Raw genomic sequence first — 17,967 nt, forward strand, 5'->3', positions numbered from 1 at the left:
AAAAAAAAAAAAAGGGAACCGGGTGGTTGCGCAGCAGGTTAAGCACAGGTGGTGCAAAGTGCAAGGACTGGCATAAGGATCCTGGTTTGAGCCCCCGGCCCCCCACCTGCAGGGGAGTAACTTCATAGGTGGTGAAGCAGGTCTGCAGGTGTCTGTCTTTCTCTCTCCCTCTCTATCTCCCCTCCTCTCTCCATTTCTCTCTGTCCTATCCAACAATTACAACAACAACAATAACTACAGCAATAAAGCAACAAGGGCAACAAACGGGAATAAATAAATAAATAAATATTTTTAAAAAAAGAGAAGTGACTGCCAAGGGCTCCACAGGACCCGCAGCTCGCCGTTGTCATCGTCATCGTCATTGTCATCGTCGTTGTCATCATTGGAAGCTGTGGGTTGCATCTCTGACCTCAGGGCACTGTCCTGTTGGGGTGAATGGTGACACTTGAGTCCCAGTCAGGGAAAGTTCTCTTCATTGTGATTGTCTTTAGTGAGGACTGTGTATGCTTTTCCCGCAGGACACCAGTGGGTGTTTTGCGCACCACCAGGGCACCCCCCCCCAGCAGGCACAGCATGGAGGGGCTGCATCCCCGAGTCTGGTGCCCATGCCAATGTCCAGTCCAACTGGGCAGGAGGGGGCCTGCAGACAGGCCTCACCTCCAGTGACTGGCGTTGCTGTGCACACTACTGAGTCACTGCTTTTCTTTTAAATAATTTCCAACAAGGTCTTTTCTTTAACCCTTGCTTAGGCCATGAGCACTACGGGAGGCAAGTTGTTAGGATTCTCACCTACGCTGTTGCTGGGAAAACCTTCAGTGACTTAATTCAGGGGGTTATACGGTGGGAAAAATTTGGACATGGGTGACATAGGACCAGTGGCATGGTCAGGGCATGGCTTCCTTCCATGTGAAGTCTCCCTTGAGCTCCATGGTTCCAGGTGGAACATTTTGATCCTGGAGAGGATCCACCACACCAGTGATTTGAGAGGCACTAACGGTGTGACCAGGTAGAAACAGATTTAGTGAGAGAGGGCCTGCCGACCAGAGAGAGGACTCGTTGGGCAGGGGAGCCTTAAGCCCCAGGGGTGGGGGGGAGCTTCAAAGGAAATGGGCCTCACCAGACTAAGCAAGTAAAAAGCAGGGGAGAGCTGGGTGCTGTGGGCAGAAATGGAGTCGGAACATCTGCGTCTGCAGTAACCTCACGTGTGGAGATTACAACTATCGACTATCTAGTAGTTCTGGTTCTAAATTCACCTGTGACTATCTGCAGTCGCCTCACGTGATTCAGCTTAAATGTGGGGCCAGCAGCCCAGCATGGCTGGTGGTGGCAGAACAAGCCAAGCTCACAGTCTTAGAGATCAGGAGCAGAGGGGCCTCTTCAGCGGTGCTGTTAAGACTCGTTCTGCAGACAGGAAGGTCATTTCAGAGTGGTCACCCACATCCACTTCTGGCTTTGATGGGTGTCACCCACACCAATCCCCCTTCCTCTGTCACCCTGAGCACAGGGTGCTCCCTGTAGGGAGGCCGCCACCTTGGAGGCTAACCACTTTGTCGGGATCAGGAGGCTGGACAGCGCCAGGGCAAACCCTCCTGGTCCTGGCTGCACAGGGCTGTCTCCACGGCAGTGGGACTTGAGCTGTGGCTTGGGCCGTGACTGTCGGGCTTCACGGAGAAATGTCAGTGCCAGAAGTGATCTGTGGCTAAGCCAGCAGTGCTGTGAGTCCTGGGGCCAAGAGTCTCCTGCCTGACCAGGAAAGAAAATTCTGAGGAGGGGCCACAGCCCTCACGTCTACCAAAACCTGTGCCCTACTTAGTGCCAAGGGTATCGAAACAGGAAAAGGCCAATGGAAGACAGAAGCCTGAAGTAGACCCGTGTGGAAGCATTTATGAGAGGATGATATTTGGAAGTTGTAGGGAAGACAAATGATTTGGGAACATTTCTGCCTAAAAGCAGAGAAACAGCAGGAGTCAGGTGGTGAGCCCTGCTTGTCCAGCTACGGTGCTGAGGAGGGGCAGCAGAGCAAGCCAGGCCCTGGAGACAGGACCCTGGATGACCATGCCCTGGGCTGAGCTGCAGGGAACACTCCCCCCAGGCTGCCTGTGCCAGCTGGAGTCTGCAGTGACCCAGCAGGTGTTGGGAGGCCATCTGGGGTCTCCAGTAGGTTAGTGGAGGTCAAGGGGAGCTGGCGCTGGAGTCACCCCCAACCCCTCACTGACAGTCCTGCTTTGGAGCCCCCTCTGGGGGAGGCCAGATCAGAGCCTTCTGCAGAGGGAGCGCCTTAAGGTGCCTCCACCCTCAGCCTGGGGACCTGGCACTGTCACTTTAAGTCTCTCAAAGGTGGGGGTCTGTCACCCACACTGAATGTGGAGGAGGAAGTGAGGGCAGGGCTGCTGCTCACACATGGACTTCCTGCCTGTGAGTGAGCGAGGAGCACAGGTGCATCCCACCGCAGGGCCCCACAGCCATGGGTGGGCCCCCAGCCCTGGGCCTGTTCCTGACCCTGCTGACACTCTGCATCATGGCCGGTGAGTGGGGGTCTGAGGGGTATCAGGGGCCTGGGGGAGTCACAGACCAGCCTGGCCACCCCCTGATCCATAGGGACCCCGGACGTGTGGGTGCAAGTCCACCGGGAGGCCAGCGCGTTCTCCCTCCGCTGTGGGTTCCTGGGGTCTGGCTCCATCTCCCTGGCCACCGTGAGCTGTGGGGGCCCCGAGGGGGCTGGGGGCACTGTGCTGGCTGTGCTGCACCCCGAGTCAGGAGTCTGGAACTGGGCATCCGACTGCCAGGCGCGCTGGGAGAGCAGGACCTGCGTGTCCCTCACACTGGAGCAGTGTGCAGGGGGCAGCCTCCACCCCAACACCACCTTCTGCTGCAAGTTTGCTTCCTTCCCCGAGGGCTCCCAGGAGGCCTGCGGAAGCCTTCTGCTCAGTCATGAACAAGGTGAGTGGCACCCAGGACGGCTGAGGGGGTGCTTGGGCTCTTCTGGATGCCCCTTCTGGATGCCCCTCTCTGCACAGGGCACCCCACCCCCACTTCAGCCTCCCTGCTGCGAGCTGACCTGGCTGGGATCTTGGGGGTATCAGGCATCCTCCTCTTCGGCTGCGTCTACCTGCTGCACCTGCTGCACCGGCAGAGACTCTGGTGAGCCTCCCCCCCCCACTCCTCCTCTCCCCAGGGACCCCTCAGCTCTGCCTCTGACCCTGACCCTGCTCTCTCCCAGGTCCGTCCCAGAGCTCCAGCCCCCCGGCAGCAGCCCCCAGATGCAGGTGAGCAGAGGGGCTGAGGGCTACCAGGTAGGTTTACTGGAGAGTTGGGGTGACTGGGGGCCACAAATGGGGGGATTGAGGGCTCATCAGGGCTTTCTGTCACCCCCAGGCCACCAGCCCAGCCTCCCTCTCCTCTCTGAACACCGCCTATGCCACAGTCACCAACAACTACCACTGCCCAGGCCCCCAGGCCTCGTGGGCGCTGATCTCCCACTCACCCTGCCAGCACCCCCGGGCCACTCTGTTGGGCTCTGTGCACTCCAGCTTCGTCTCCGTGGAGAACAGACTCTACGTGCAGGCGGGTGAGGGCCTGGGCCTGGGGCCCCCCCCACCCAGAGCCCTGGAGGAGAGAGGCATGTAGGGCTCCTGAGAGAGACCCCAAGTCCAACCTTCGGGTCTTGTATATACCACCTCCAGATGCCCTGTTTTTTCTCAGGCTTCCAAGAAGTGTCTTCCCCAGACTCACTCACAGCGGATGTCGCGGGGTGTGGGCGTCCAGAGGGGCGGGGGTGACAGCCCGTCCAGGTGGCTTCCTCTGTGCCCTCCTGGATGATGTCACAGGTCAACAAGGGCTCTCTGACTGGGGCCTCAGCTTCCCCCCCCCGGGGGGGGTGTTAAAATGTGAATCAGCTACAAACTCAACTCTCTGTGTCCTGGGACAGATGTACTGACTACAGCTAAGCCCCCTTGGAAGGGTGGCACCTAAGGTGTAGGGGCACCAGGCCTGCTCCCCTCTGTGCACATGGAAAGGGGCAGACACCTGCTCTGGAGAGGTGTCCTCCAGTTCCCCACCTTCCATGGGGACCCCCCCAAACACACACACAGCCTCAGGCTACACACACCCCCAACGGTGGGCCAGAGCTGGGAGGGGCACAGGCCGGAGCAAATACTGGTGGGAGGCACCTGCCATGGCCCTTCCCTGCGGGGTTGTGGGGAAGGGGTGAGTCCAGCTACAGGATCCCTCACACCCCTTCCCTGCTCCAGGCTGCCCAGGGCCCCTCCAGCCAGCCTAGGTCTGACCTCTCAGCTTGGGGGCCTGGTCTGCAGGGTGTGTGTGTTGGGGGGCAAGGGGGGGCTCTGCAGGAGAAGTAACTCAGGCCCACTGGGCCGGGACCGGGTCGGGGGCACTGGGGCTTGCAGGTTCTCGGGTGGTCTTGGAAGGGCTCCCTGGCAACCTTGCTGCTTGAAAATGCTCATGGGGCCAGAGGATGTCTCCCGGAGCCCCCAGTCGGGCCACTCATCCCCCGTGGAGTTGGGGCGACCCCACCCCCGCCCAGCTGTGTGGCTCCTGATCCCGCAGTTCTGCGGGTGGTGCAGGTCCCCAGGGTGGCCGGAGTCTCCGCTCCCTACGCGCACACGCACAATAAAGCCTTCAGAACAAGGAAGTGTTGGATTACTCCTTGCACCCTTCTGCGCCTGCAGATCAGCACCAGCCGCTCCTCAAACCCATCTCGGAACCTCGCCAGGAACAAAGGCCCCAGACACCCTGCCCTCAGCCTCGCCCGCGGGTTGTGCTCGGAACACAATGAGTTCTGGGGAGCCCCCTGGTCAGAGACCCTCAAGATTTAACCTCCAGGGTCCCAGCCAGGAGGAGGCGGGTGCTGCGGGCAGCCAACAGGGGGCGCCCCGATCCCGCTGCCAAGGAGTCCGCACGACCGGGCTGGGGACACCCGCGACCCACTCCAGAGGGGCCCAGCTGCCTTCACCCGCCCCTCCTGGTACCCCCCTCTCCCGCCATCCCACTGCGGGTCCCCCAGGGTCCCTCTCGCCCCGACTCTGGACCCCCCCCCCCCCACGACCAGGAAGCAGATGACGTTCAGTACAATACCTGGACAGAAGTGGGGTGTCACAGCAAAGCGGGCCCGCGGGCCCGACCCTTAAAGGCTCCCACAAACGAAGGTCCGAGGCCAGGGCCCGGGACTCCCGCTAAGGCTGCGGATTTGTTAAAAAGGATCCCAGGTGCTGGGGAGGTGAGGCGGGGTGGGGATCGAAGTGGGTGGGTGGGCTTAGCACGTGCTGGAGGGCAGTGGGGAGGGGGCATGGGGGGGCAGTCACCGAGGTGGCAGACTGTCCACCAGTAGGGGTGGCATGGGGTGGACAGGACAGGACCAGGTAGCAGGGGTACAGGGGCGCCCTGCATGGGAGGCCTTAGAGTCCAGGCAGCAACCCAGAACCTGTGTGCAAAACATGGGTGAGAAAGACCCACCGAGAGCAGCGTGCTGACAGACTGACAGATGGCTGAGCTCAACTGAAATCCCAGTCCAGGCTGAAATTCTCGCCTGGGCAGACATCTCACCTGGGGGGGCGCCTGCCTGCTGCACGGAGACCCAGCACTCGAGCGTTGAGGCTTTGGTAAAGACAAAACCTTTTTTAAAAAAAAAACATGAAAAGGGACCAGGAGGTAGTTTACCTGGTCAAGTCCAAGCCCCTGGCCACCTCGTGGGGTAGCTGCACCAGGGAAGCATGTCTCCTGTTTCCCCTTCACCTTTTTTCTGCCATTTGGATGTTGACATCATTCACAGTCTATACAAAATTATCAATTTAAAACTGGCACTGAGAGTCGGGCTGTAGCGCAGCTGGTTAAGCACAGGTGGCGCAAAGCTCAAGGACTGGAGTAAGGATCCCTGTTCAAGCCCCGGCTCCCCACATGCTGGGGAATCACTTCACAGGCGGTGAAGCAGGTCTGCAGGTGTCTATCTTTCTCTCCTCTCTGTCTTCCCCTCCTCTCTCCATTTCTCTCTGTCCTATCCAACAGCGACGACATCAGTAACAACAATAATAACTACAACAATAAAACAAGGGCAACAAAAGGGAATAAATATCTTTTAAAAAGTTTTTTTTAAAAAAACAAAAAACTGGCACTTACTGTTGCCATGAAAAGAGCCCTGGTGGCCTGGCAGGGCAGGGCCAGACCCAGTGACTCCAGGGCCAGGTGTCCCCTCCCCCCTAAAGAGAAGGGGGTACATAAAGAAAGAGAAGCCAAAGGCTAAGCACAGGCTGGGAAGATACCGACACACACAAAACACTCTCCTGGCAAAGGGCTTGGGCCATGTAGGAAAGGACTCTCGGTACTCAATCACTCCAGCCTTAAAAACTTTAAAATTTGAGCAGATCGTCTAAGGAGAGATATAGATGATAAGAAATTACATGAAAAGAATTATTAGGAAAATTGCAGATTATTTTTCCTCCCAGGGTTATTGCTAGGGCTCAGCACTGGCATGACAAATCCACTGATCCTAGTGGTCATTATTTCCTGTGGATTTGTTTTTTGTTTTAGAAGGACAGAAATTGAGAAGAGAGAGGGAGATGGAGAAAGAAAGATTATCTGTGGCCCTGCTTCATCATTCATGAAACTTCCCCCCTGCAGGTGGAGACTGGAGGTGAGGTGAACCCCAATCTTTGCACACAGTTATGTATGTGCTCTACTGGGCACGCCACAGCCCAGCCCCAGAAAATGCAGATTCAAATCAGGAGCTGCCACCACAAGGCCAAGAGCTGGTGAGGCTGCAGGGAACTAGAGTCCCTGCTCTGCTGCTGGAGAGTCAAGTCCAACACCTGGAAAAACACTTGGCGGGGTCTTGCTGTTGTTTTTTTTCCTTCTAATTAAAAAAAAATTAATTTATTTATTCCCTTTTGTTGCCCTTGTTGTTTTATTGTTGCCATTGTTGTTGAATAGGACCGAGAGAAATGGAGAGAGGAGGGGAAGACAGAGGGGGGAGAGAGAAATAGACACCTGCAGATCTGCTTCACTGCCTGTGAAGCAACTCCCCTGCAGGTGGGGAGCCGGGGGCTCAAGCTAGGATCCTTATGCCGGGCCTTGCGCTTTGCACTACCTGTGCTTAACCTGCTGCACGACTGCCTGACTCCCAGGTCTTGCTGTTTTTAGAGCCAGGAGGAGGGCAAAGAGAGAGAAGTAGCATCTCAGTACTGCCTTGCCATGCACGGTGCTCCCATGTGGCGTTGGGGTGAGACCTCATGGTAAGGTAAGGCGTGCATTCTACCACTGAGCCACCTCCCAGGGCACCTGGGACACAAAGAGAGAGATTCAGAGAGAAAAACACACAGAAAAAAACCAGAGCACTCCTCATTTATGGTGGTGCTGGGACTGAGCCTGCAAAAGTTTCTTATTTATTGCCATCAAAGTCATTTCTGGGGCTCTTGGAGGCCTTTTAAAAAAAATTGTTAATTTATTTTCTAACCAGAGCACTGCTTAGCTCTGGGTTATGGTGTTGCGGGGGATTGAATCTGGGACTTTGGAGCCTCAGGCATGAGAGTCTGTTTGCATAACCATTATGCTATCTACCCTCCACCCTAAGGCCTTTTTTTTTTCCTTTCTCTGTTTTGAAAGAGGGTAAGAGACAAAAAATGGGGGAGGGAGGTATAGGGATAGAAAGGAGAAACACTTGCAGCACTGCTTCACTATTTGCGCAGCTTTCCCTCTGCAAGTGGGAACCGGGGGCTTGAACCCGGGTCCTCAAGTATGATACACCTTTACCAGGTGCACCACTGCCTGGTCCCCTCAGAAGTGTCTTATAAGCATAAATAGATTTAATACCCAAAAAATCTCACTGCTAGAAATGAAAGCACTCTCACACACACCTGTATGGCATTCAGTAACCAACAGGCGGGTGGGGTCGCACGCTGTGGCACATTTGCACAAAGCACTAACACTCTGCAGTAGAAGGAATCCGTGACTAACCAGGCAGGGATGACTTTGAGTCTCAATTATCTTGCTAAACTCCAAAGATTACATCCTGTAGCATTCCATTTATACAACATCTGGAAACAGCACTCTTACACAGACAGAATCCAAAGTAGTGCTGGCCAGGGGCTGGAGGTGGGAAGGGAGACTTGACTACAGAGGGGCAAGAAGGTGTTAAAATACCTTCACCAGGCCTGACTCCTAAGTCCCAGGTTGAATCCCTAGCACCACCTGCCAGGGGCCAGCCCCAGCAGGTTATTAGGGAAACCTGGAGGAGGAGGGGCGTCAGCAAAGAATGAATGAGAGATGAGTGAGTTGATGCTGAATCAAACTCAAGCAGACATCTCTGTCATACTTAAGCAGAACTTGATTTTTATAGTCTCATAAGGCTTAGATCATTAAAACAAAAATCACCAAGGTATAGATTATTAAAACAAAAACCACCAAGACTTTGGTCACTAATACAAAAATTGCCAAAGCTTTGATTATTGAAACAAAAATCACCAAGTAAGAACAGCGCAGGTAGGGAACACCTCCTGCTTTGTGGAACATTCACATTCCAGGCGCACTTTCCTCCCTAGAGATCACATCACAGTTTCTGTGTTTTTTGTTATTCCTGTACCTGTGTGCTAGGCAGGTGTCCTATTGATTAAGATGAATATTCTACCTGTATGTTTATGCCATTCTCTTACCCCTATGCATCAGAAGCCGTGGTTCATAGAAAGTTCAAGCTTGTTATGTTTCTAGGGGCCTTAAACGAACTGAGCAGCCCATTTTTCATAAAATCTGTTCCATTGTTTGATCAAGGAGTTTTGTTTGTTCCTTACTGAGAAGGCACCAAGGTGATGCTGACCTGGCCAGCCTCTCCATAAAGTTAAAACTCTCTAGCTGGAATCCATCTTCTGTGTGTGCTCACTATGTGACCTAGGTTCTCGTGTACTATTTCTGTATAAGGAAGTGGGAGCATAGTGGTGGGTGGTAGATTAAAAGGCCCATTGTATCTAGGCAGGTACCATAACTTTCCATTAATTAATTATGCTATGTAAGGTGGCCCCTCCACTGTGGGAACCACCAATCTTTCTCTATATTTTAGGGGGAATACTAAAGGAAGTGGTGTAGATTAAGGGGAAAACATTTTTTCCTATTAGAGCCTCCTGAAAAATTCTGCATTACTGATATTGCTTGTTCCATTATGATCAGTCTTACAGAGTGCAGTGCAGGTTTTGTCATTATTTTTGTTATTGGTCAGGCTCTGAGCCTGGCCATAGGTAAAGATTATTAAGACCACACAGAGATTAATCATGGTAAAAGGCAAGATGGTTTCAGTTTGGCCTGGAGAGTCCAGCTGTGCTGAACTTCCTGCGAAGCTGGTACCGTGTCAAGCAGCTCGCATGGCGGCGCCTGCGCCAACCACCACAAGCCAGAGCTGAGCAGTGCTCTGCAAAGAAGAATATTGGTTGGAGAACAACTATGTACAATCTCAGCAAATTCCTTGCACAAACTGTGACCCTGAAATTCCTCTTTCAGAAACACGTATCAGGGAGAGAGCACACTATCATGCCTGAGGCTCTGAGGTCTCGGGTTCAATCCCTGGCACCACCATAAGGCAGAGCTGAGCAGATCTCTGGTAAAAAATATGTAAATAAATGAATAATCTAGAAATGGGGTGAGCACTGTGTTAAGTTGCACAGAGTATGAAGCGCAAGGACCCATGCAAGGATCCGAGGTAGAACCCCCAGCTCCCTACCTGCAGGGGCAATCGCTTCACAAGTGGCAAAACAAGTCTACGGTGTCTACCTTTCCCTCCTCTCTCAATTTCTCTCTGTCCTATCGAATAAAATTAAATGGCCACCAGGAGCAGTGGATTCCTAGTGCTGGCACTGAGCCCCAGTGATAGCTCTAGAGGCAAAATAAAATAAAAATAAATAAATAAATAAATAAAATAAATAAATAATTTAGAAACATAGATAACACCTCAATGTTATAATGTCAAGCTAAGTTGCTTCTGACTGGGCACTTCCCCAGGACCCCTCCTGTTGTTTAAGTTCGGAGGCTCCAGCAGGCCGGGCTAGCGTCGCGGAAGTAGAGAGGACTCATGGACACACGGCTGGGTTGAGAAGCTGCAGTTTAATCTTTATTCACAAACGGGCAAATCTCCACACCATGTGCTTCCCTATCATTCTTCCTCCGCTCCTGCTGCTGGGACTCTGCACGTCCTTAGCATACGGGGCGGGGAGAAAGAGGGGGCGAAACTAGCAAGGGCCAAACCATTTCTCTCAGAGGTCGGGGGAAGGGGGCCAAACCAACACGAAGAATCCCAACATATTCCCCCTTTTCTTTTTAACTAAATGACCACAGTATCAGGGGTGTGGGGTGAACAGAAACCTATATCATACAGGCATTTTCAAAAAAAAAGAAACTGGCACAAACATGGAGAAACATGTAAGCGGGTAACAAGAACCAGTGTGCTGCCAAGGGAAGGCCTGAGGGGGCCATTTTTGCCTCTGGGCAAAACTTTATCAGCTTAAAAAAAAACATTTCCTGCCTCTGGGGGGCATACTTGCCTCGATGGGCATTTTCTAGCATGGGAGGAGGGGGAGGCCTAGAGTCCCAAGGCATGGCTGCAGTCAGTGTTTGAGAAACCCAGCAGCATAAGGGAAGCTGCTAGTTTTGTGTAAAGTGTCCGAGGTGTACCAGTGAGTCCAATAGAAGTCCAAAGCAGATGTCCACCAAAGAATTGCCAGGGGGTGAATTGTTGTACGTCTGTCTCAATGGGGAATGTCAGCCATTGGAATTCTGCTTTTCTGTAGAGAACTTGACAGCTGCAATTCACTTACTTATGAAACAAAACTTGTAGCAGGTTAGAAGTTTACCACAATTGATAACTCTGTTACAATTAGAAGTCTCTTCCAGCACGATTCTAAGGCTATTTAAAGTTTAAACAATAAAATGTGGAAAGGCAAACATGAACCATAGAAAGAAAAAAGGCCTCAGGCATGAGAATTATTAGCATAACCATAGCACAATCTAACGTTTCTAATTGAGAAAGAATTTGAGAGTTTTACATATCAACAACGTCTTTTTAACCTTTTGTTACACCCATTCAAGATGGAGACACACCCTAGGTGTACGCCGTTTTTTTTTTCCACCAACTTAGTTAAAATATATTGATATTTAAACTAATTTTTACCTCAGACTTTAAATTTAAGTTAATTTTATCTTTATGAGAATTACGTTGAAAACCTTTTTTCATTTAACGCTGTCTGTTAAGAATATAGCCTTAAAGTTATATTTTTAACCTTGAAGTTAATTTTACCAAACTTGAAACACACACATACACATGGTCTTCAATACACAAGGAGAGAAACTTTTGTTACGAAGACATGTCATTTCAAACACGAATTCAGATCTCTACTGTCTTAGCCATTCGGGGAGTGCGTTGTCCAGCGGTGGCCTCTTGGGCAGCTCCACTTCTAGGAATTGTAGGTTGCGATCTCTGCACGAATCTCTGCGTATTCTAGCTCGTCTACCTTCAGACCCAAGCTGGAGATCTCGGCCAGGGGGCCCAGTTTTGGCAGAGAGCCCACAGTCTCCGGGTGGTCCGGGATCTGTCCAGACTTCATAGCACGAGGGCAGGCGGGCCAGCCGTGCAGAAGGCGCGGGCCAAGGTGCCACGGGGTGGCGGCCAGGATAGGCCACCGCGGCCCTGCCCCATGGCCCTGCCATGTCGGCTGAGCAGCGTGGAGGGAGCCGGCACCCGTGGCGGAAAGCTGGCTCATGCGGGCTGGCGTTGGGCTCCTGTGGGCTGGCGTTGGGCGGAAACCACAGAGTGGTCCAGATATAAATGTTCCAGAAACAGCGAAACAGTCTCGTGAAGAAAGGGCAGAGGCCTTTGGAGATCTCTTCACAAGCAGAAGAGAAGGCCATAGTGCATAGGTAGCCAAATTGTCTTCACTTATCTGAGAGATGCGTAGGTCAGGTCCACGTGGGCACCATTTGTTGTTAAAGTTTGGGGGTTCCAGCAGGCTAGGCTAGCGTCGCGGCAGTAGAGAGAGACTCGAGGACACACAGCTGGGTTGAGAAGCTGCAGTTTAATCTTTATTCACGAACGGGCAAATCACCACACCATGTGTTTCCCCCATCATTCTTCCTCTGCCGCTGCTGCTGGGACTCTGCATGTCCTTAGCATACGGGGCAGGGAGAAAGAGGGGTGCGAAACTAGCAAGGGCCAAACCATTTCTCTCAGAGGTCGGGGGAAGGGGGCCAAACCAATACGAAGAATCCCAACACCCTCCTTGGGTTCAATCAATTTGCTAGAGCAGCTCACAGCACAACAAACACATGTTCACGGAATTCCCCGACGACAACTATGTTGTTTTGCCAGTAGGGTTATAACAGGGCCTCAGTGTCTGCACCATGGTGCCATATCACTCTTGGTGCCCCCCCTTTTATTCTCTGATTGAATAAAGCAGCTCAGGAGTAACCTTGCAAGCATGAGGCTCTGAGTTCTTTTTTTTTTTAATTTTTATTTATAAAAAGGAAACACTGACAAAAACCATAGGGTAAGAGGGGTACAACTCCACACAATTCCCACCACCAGAACTCTGTATCCCATCCCCTCCCCTGATAGCTTTTTCTATTCTTTAACCCTCTGGGAGTATGGACCCAGGGTCATTGTGGGATGCAGAAGGTGAGATGTCTGGCTTCTGTAATTGCTTCCCCCGCTAAACATGGGCATTGACAGGTGAGACCCTGAGTTCTACCCCCAGCATCACATGAAACAGCAACAAACACAAGGCTCGTGGAACTCCATGGATGTTGGAGAAATGTTTTGGTCCTCTCTCTCTCTCTCTCATTGTTTTTTAATCTTTATTTTATTTACTGGATAGAGACAGGCAGAAATTGAGAGGGAAGGGAAATGATAGATAGATAGATAGATAGATAGATAGATAGATAGATAGAGACCTGCAGCCCTGTTTCACCACTCGTGAAGTTTTCCCACTGCAGGAGGGGTGGGGGAGCTCGAACCTGGCTCCTTGTACACTGTAATGTGTGCACTTAACTAGGTGTGCCATCACCAAGCCTCTCTCTCTCTCTCTCTCTCTCTCTCTTCTCTCTCTCTCTCATAAAAATAATAAAAATTTGAACTGGGGAGGTGGCTCAGTGGAAGAGCATATGGCCCAGTCTTGCATAAGACAAACACAATGAAGTAAACATGTCTCACCCTATCTCTTCCATTATTACATCCCAAACCCTCAACTGGATACTGAAAGCAACTTCTGAGGACTCAGCAGTGGAGGGGCTGGAGAGAGAAAGCAAAGCTCAAGGAATAAAGCTGGGTGGTAATGCACCAGGCAGAACACACATTACCATGCACAAACCACCCCCTCGTCTTTACCTGCAGGGGGAAGCTTCACATCGATGAAAAGGTGTACAAGTGTATCTCTCCTTCTCCACCCCCTTCCCTCTCAAGTTTTCTACTAGAAAAAGAAAAGATAGGGGTTTGGGGAGTGGGTTAAGTGCACACGACACAAAGCACAAGAACCAGCATAAGGGGGAGTCGGGCTGTAGTGCGGTGGGTTAAGCGCAGGTGGTGCAAAGCACACGGACCGGCATAAAGATCCCCCCAGCTCCCCATCTACAGGGGAGTCACTTCATAGGCAGTGAAGCAGGTCTGCAGGTGTCTATCTTTCTCTCCCTCTCCATTTCTCTCTGTCCTATCCAACAACGACAACAATAACTACAACAATAAAAAAGGGCAACAAAAGGGAATAAATAAATAAATTTTAAAATAAAGAACCAGCATAAGTATCCTGGTTCGAGCCCCCGGCTCCCCACCTGCAGGTGGGTCGCCTCACAAGTGGTGAAGCAGGTCTGGAAGTATCTATTTTTCTCTCCCCCTCTCTGTCTCCCCCCCTTTCTCCATTTCTCTCTGTCTTATCTAACAATAATGACATCAATGACAAGAACAATAATAATCACAACAACGATAAACAACAAGGGCAGTGAAAGGGAGAAAAAAACTTCCAGGAGCAGTAAATTTGTGGTGCAGGCACCCAGCCCCAACAATAACCTTGGAGGCAAAAAAGAGAAAAAGAGAGAAAGAAAGAAAGAGAGGGAGGGAGGAAGGAAGGAAGAAAGGAAGAAAAAGATAATGGCCACCAGGAGCAATGGAGGCAAATAAAAAAAATTAGATGAAACACTAAGCCTCAAGTAGCCATGTGGCAGGAGTTTGGGGAATTGGCTTCCTTTGCTCCGCGTCTCCCAGCTCAGTCTGAGAAAGCCCTGAGTCTGGCAGATACAGGGACACATAGCTCCAAGAGGAACCATCTTTTTCTGGCTGGGGGCTTAGGGGAAAACCCTGGCTTATTTTTTATCCCACCCCACTCAGCCCTGAAGCAAGACCCTGTTGCAGCAACACACATGTAGCAGAAGTGACCACACTGACAGGGAAGCCAGGAGAGAGAGGGAGAGGGAAAGAGAGAGGGAGAAGGAGAGGGAGAGGGTGAGAAGGAGGAGAGGGAAAGAGGAGGGGGAGGGAGGGGGAGAGACTTCCTGACCACAGAAATTAGCTAAGGGGTGGGAGAGAGTAGGGGAATCCCCTTCGCTTCTTCCCCCTAGCTGCTTACCCCGAGGCATAAGCACTCATAGCAAGTGCATGACAAGAAAGAACAAGTGAGAGGAAACTACGTCTTGACTTTCTGTCTCCAAAGGGAGGAAGCTTGAGAAAGTGCTATGTAAGCCAAGTGCCAGAAACACACAGCTGGAATGTGTGCAGCACAGAGAATCAGACCTTCAGAATTAGACTGTGATGTTCACCCCGACGCAGAATGGCCCCGAAGCAGTGGGCAGAGGAAAGGGAAGGGGGCAGGTGCACACACACAACAGATTCACACGCCACCACGGAGCTTTAGAAAGTGGGGTGGCACTGAAACCACAGCCCACAGAGGGCATGTTAGGATCTGTGGTCGGAATTCACTCAGTCTTGACAGTCTGCCAGAGCAGAGCTATCAACGTCCTCCAAAGGAGTATGACATACCACAGAGAATGACACACAAAACAGCTAGTGTACAGCCCCAAATTATTTGATGAACAAAAAGGCAAGAAGAACTCAAGAGGATCTCTTGGGAATAAATCCCAAGATGGTATAAATGTTGGAATTAGGGGGTCCAGGCGATAGTGTAGTGGGTTAAGTGCACATGGTGCAAAGCACATGGACTGGTGTAAAGGAACCCTCAGCCCTCCACCTGCAGAGGAGTCGCTTCACAGGCGGTGAAGCAGTCTGCAGGTATCTATCTTTCTCTTCCCCTCCTCTCTCAGTTTCTCTCTGTCCTATCCAACAACAGAAATAACAACAACAGGAGCAACAAGGGCAACAAAAATGACTTCCAGGAGAGTGGATTTGTAGTGCAAGCAGAGTCCCAGCAATAACGCTGGAGGCACATCTGAGTAAGTACAAACATTACCAAGTGCAAGAACCCAGGTTCAAGCTTCCCATCCCCACTGCAAGGGGGAAGCTTCAGGAGCAGTGGAGCAGGGCTGCAGGTCTCTCTCTCTCTTTCTCTCCCCCTCGATCCTCGAGCTCTCTCTCTCTCTCTCCTTTTTTTATACACCAGAGCACTGCTCAGCTCTGGCTTATGGTAGTGTGGGGGATTGAACCTGGAACTTTGGAGCCTCAGCATGAGAGTCTGTTTGCATAATCATTATGCTGTCTCCCCCACCATCTCTCTCTATCTTCCCTTTCCCTCTCAATTCCTATTTCTACCCTAAATAAAATAAGATATAAAATATACAAGAAATAAAAACATCAAAAAATATCTAAGTTGAACAACCAGGAAAAGCAAAGATTCTACAGTCTTTGGCTGCAGCCCAGGAGGTGGACGTGCAGACAGGAGGTCCCGTGTCTGTTCCTTGGCATCACACATGTCAGAGTGCTGTTCTGGTCACTTCTTGCTCTGTTTATCTCTTGAAATAAAGTAAGTCTTTTAAAAAGCTTTTCAAATTTATTCGATAGGAGAGAAAGAAGTCAGTCAGAGCACCAGTCCAGTACAGGCAGTGCTTAGTATCACTCCTGGGTCCTGAGACATGGAAGTCCTGTGCTTTACCAGCTGGACTATTTCCACAAGCACAGACTTTAAAAACTCAGAGATGGGACTTCTGGAGGCGGAGCTACGAACAGCAGCAGCAGATCTCTTTCTCTCCTCTCCTCCCCTCTCCTGAATCAACTAGGAATACCTAAGGAGACCACCCGGGACGGAAACAAAATAGGACTAGAATGACCACAGGAACCCACTAAATCACCGGTGAGTACAAACACGTGTGGCTGGTGACAGAGAGGAGTGTAGGGAGAGATTAAGTGACTGCTAACAGTCCAGCAGTTTATCACTTGAGACACCACCTCCAGTCTCCTCCACCAACAAGGGGACAGCTGAAGGGAGGAGAGGACTCCCCGGAGACTCACCAAGTGCAACTCTAAGTCTCCATTAATACTGCCCTCAGAATCTGGAGCAGCAACAGGGAGGGACACCAGGGGTCAGAGATCTAACCAGGAAACTCAGGAGGAGACCTTTACCTTGGTGGCATAGCTGTGGGGCTGTGAAAGTCTCTTTGCATAACCACTCTGCCACACCCTGCCTTATCTCTTGGTCAGGAGTCAGTGAGTAAGCTAAGAAGGCTATTGATAGTTTAAAAGCCCTCAGGCTCCCATAGCCTACAGAGAAGAAAAAAAGAAAAAAGAGGCTTTTAAATCACTGAGCTCCAACTCAGGGATTAAAATACTATTGAAACAACTGTTACCTTCCACCACTGTGAACCCTTTAATTACCTGACTTTGACACAAGTCAATCCAGGCAATAGTGATCAGTAATTTGAAAAGTACTGAGAGAGGGAACTCATAACATAATATATAAAATAGTTAAAACAACAAGAAGAAATATTGGAGAAACGAACCAGGACAAGAGTACAGCTAAAAGTTCCCCAGAGGGAGAAGCACAAAATAACGAGTTCAACATCCAAACACTAGCTAAGGAAATAATCACAGGAGTGAGTAAAGAATTTGAAAAAATTGTAACCAGAAATACAGGAACAACAAATGAGACTATGGAAGAAAATACTAATTATCTCATGGTTATTAGAGAGCTGAAAGCTGAAATCACTGAGCTAAGAATGCAACTAGCTGAACAAGCTAAAACAGTATCAAAACAGGGAAACAAAATAGATGAACTCCAGAAAACAGTAGAGGGCAGAGAGAATAGAATCAAGGAAGCTGAAGACAGAATTAGCAAGATTGAGGACGAATTAGAGATAACTAAAAAAGAAGTAAGAGATCTCAAAAAGAGATTAAGAGATGCTGAAAACAACAACAGAGACCTATGGGATGACTTCAAAAGAAACAATATACGCATTTTTGGCATACCAGAGGAAGAAAGAGGAGAGGAAGAAAGCATTCTCCAGGACGTAATAGCTGAAAACTTCTCTAGTCTAGACAACATCAAAGACATAAAGATTCAAGAAGCCCAGAGGGTCCCAAACAGAATTAACCCAGACCTAAAGACACCAAGACATATCATACTTAGAATGGAAAGGAATAAGGATAAATAAAGGATCCTGAAGGCTGCAAGAGAAAAACAAAAAGTCACCTACAAAGGAAAACCCATAAGATTAGCAACAGACTTCTCCATACAACACTACAGGCCAGAAGAGAATGGCAAGATATCTGTCGAGTGCTCAATGAAAAAGGCTTTCAACCAAGAATACTATATCCTGCTAGACTGTCATTCAGACTAGATGGAGGCATCAAAACCTTCTCAGACAAGCAACAGTTGAAGGAATCAACTATCACCAAGCCTGCCCTGAAAGATCTCCTATAAATAATCAGACCACCATAAATAGGACATATATCAGAACACTCCAAAACTCTACAAGAATGGCGTTAAAATATCTTCAATCTTTGATATCAATAAATGTCAATGGCCTGAATTCACCTATTAAAAGACACAG

General features: G+C 50.3%; 1 protein-coding gene across 2 annotated transcripts; it reads left to right on the top strand.

Annotated features, from left to right (window-relative positions):
- The first annotated feature begins 2,401 nt into the window (after positions 1 to 2,401).
- Positions 2,402 to 4,647, top strand: PVRIG (PVR related immunoglobulin domain containing). 2 transcript variants are annotated; one of them, XM_060172296.1, is made up of 5 exons: positions 2,402 to 2,525; positions 2,599 to 2,940; positions 3,018 to 3,141; positions 3,221 to 3,293; positions 3,376 to 4,647. In XM_060172296.1, the coding sequence occupies exons 1-5, from the start codon at positions 2,465 to 2,467 to the stop codon at positions 3,625 to 3,627; spliced, it is 852 nt and encodes a 283-aa protein (XP_060028279.1). In that variant the 5' UTR covers positions 2,402 to 2,464; the 3' UTR covers positions 3,628 to 4,647. The 2 variants fall into 2 exon arrangements, with proteins under 2 accessions (XP_060028279.1, XP_060028280.1); XM_060172297.1 differs by having other exon boundaries at positions 3,221 to 3,266.
- The last annotated feature ends 13,320 nt before the right edge of the window (positions 4,648 to 17,967 follow it).

The sequence above is a fragment of the Erinaceus europaeus genome, chromosome 15 (assembly GCF_950295315.1).
Source record: "Erinaceus europaeus chromosome 15, mEriEur2.1, whole genome shotgun sequence".
Lineage (NCBI taxonomy): Eukaryota > Metazoa > Chordata > Mammalia > Eulipotyphla > Erinaceidae > Erinaceus > Erinaceus europaeus.

Excerpts from the sequence above, each read along its gene's own strand:
- PVRIG (XM_060172296.1), top strand. The coding sequence starts at position 2,465 with ATGGGTGGGCCCCCAGCCCTGGGCCTGTTCCTGACCCTGCTGACACTC. Across the intron at positions 2,526-2,598 it reads GACACTCTGCATCATGGCCG|GGACCCCGGACGTGTGGGTG; the intron begins GTGAGTGGGGGT and ends CCTGATCCATAG. Across the intron at positions 3,294-3,375 it reads GAGGGGCTGAGGGCTACCAG|GCCACCAGCCCAGCCTCCCT; the intron begins GTAGGTTTACTG and ends TGTCACCCCCAG.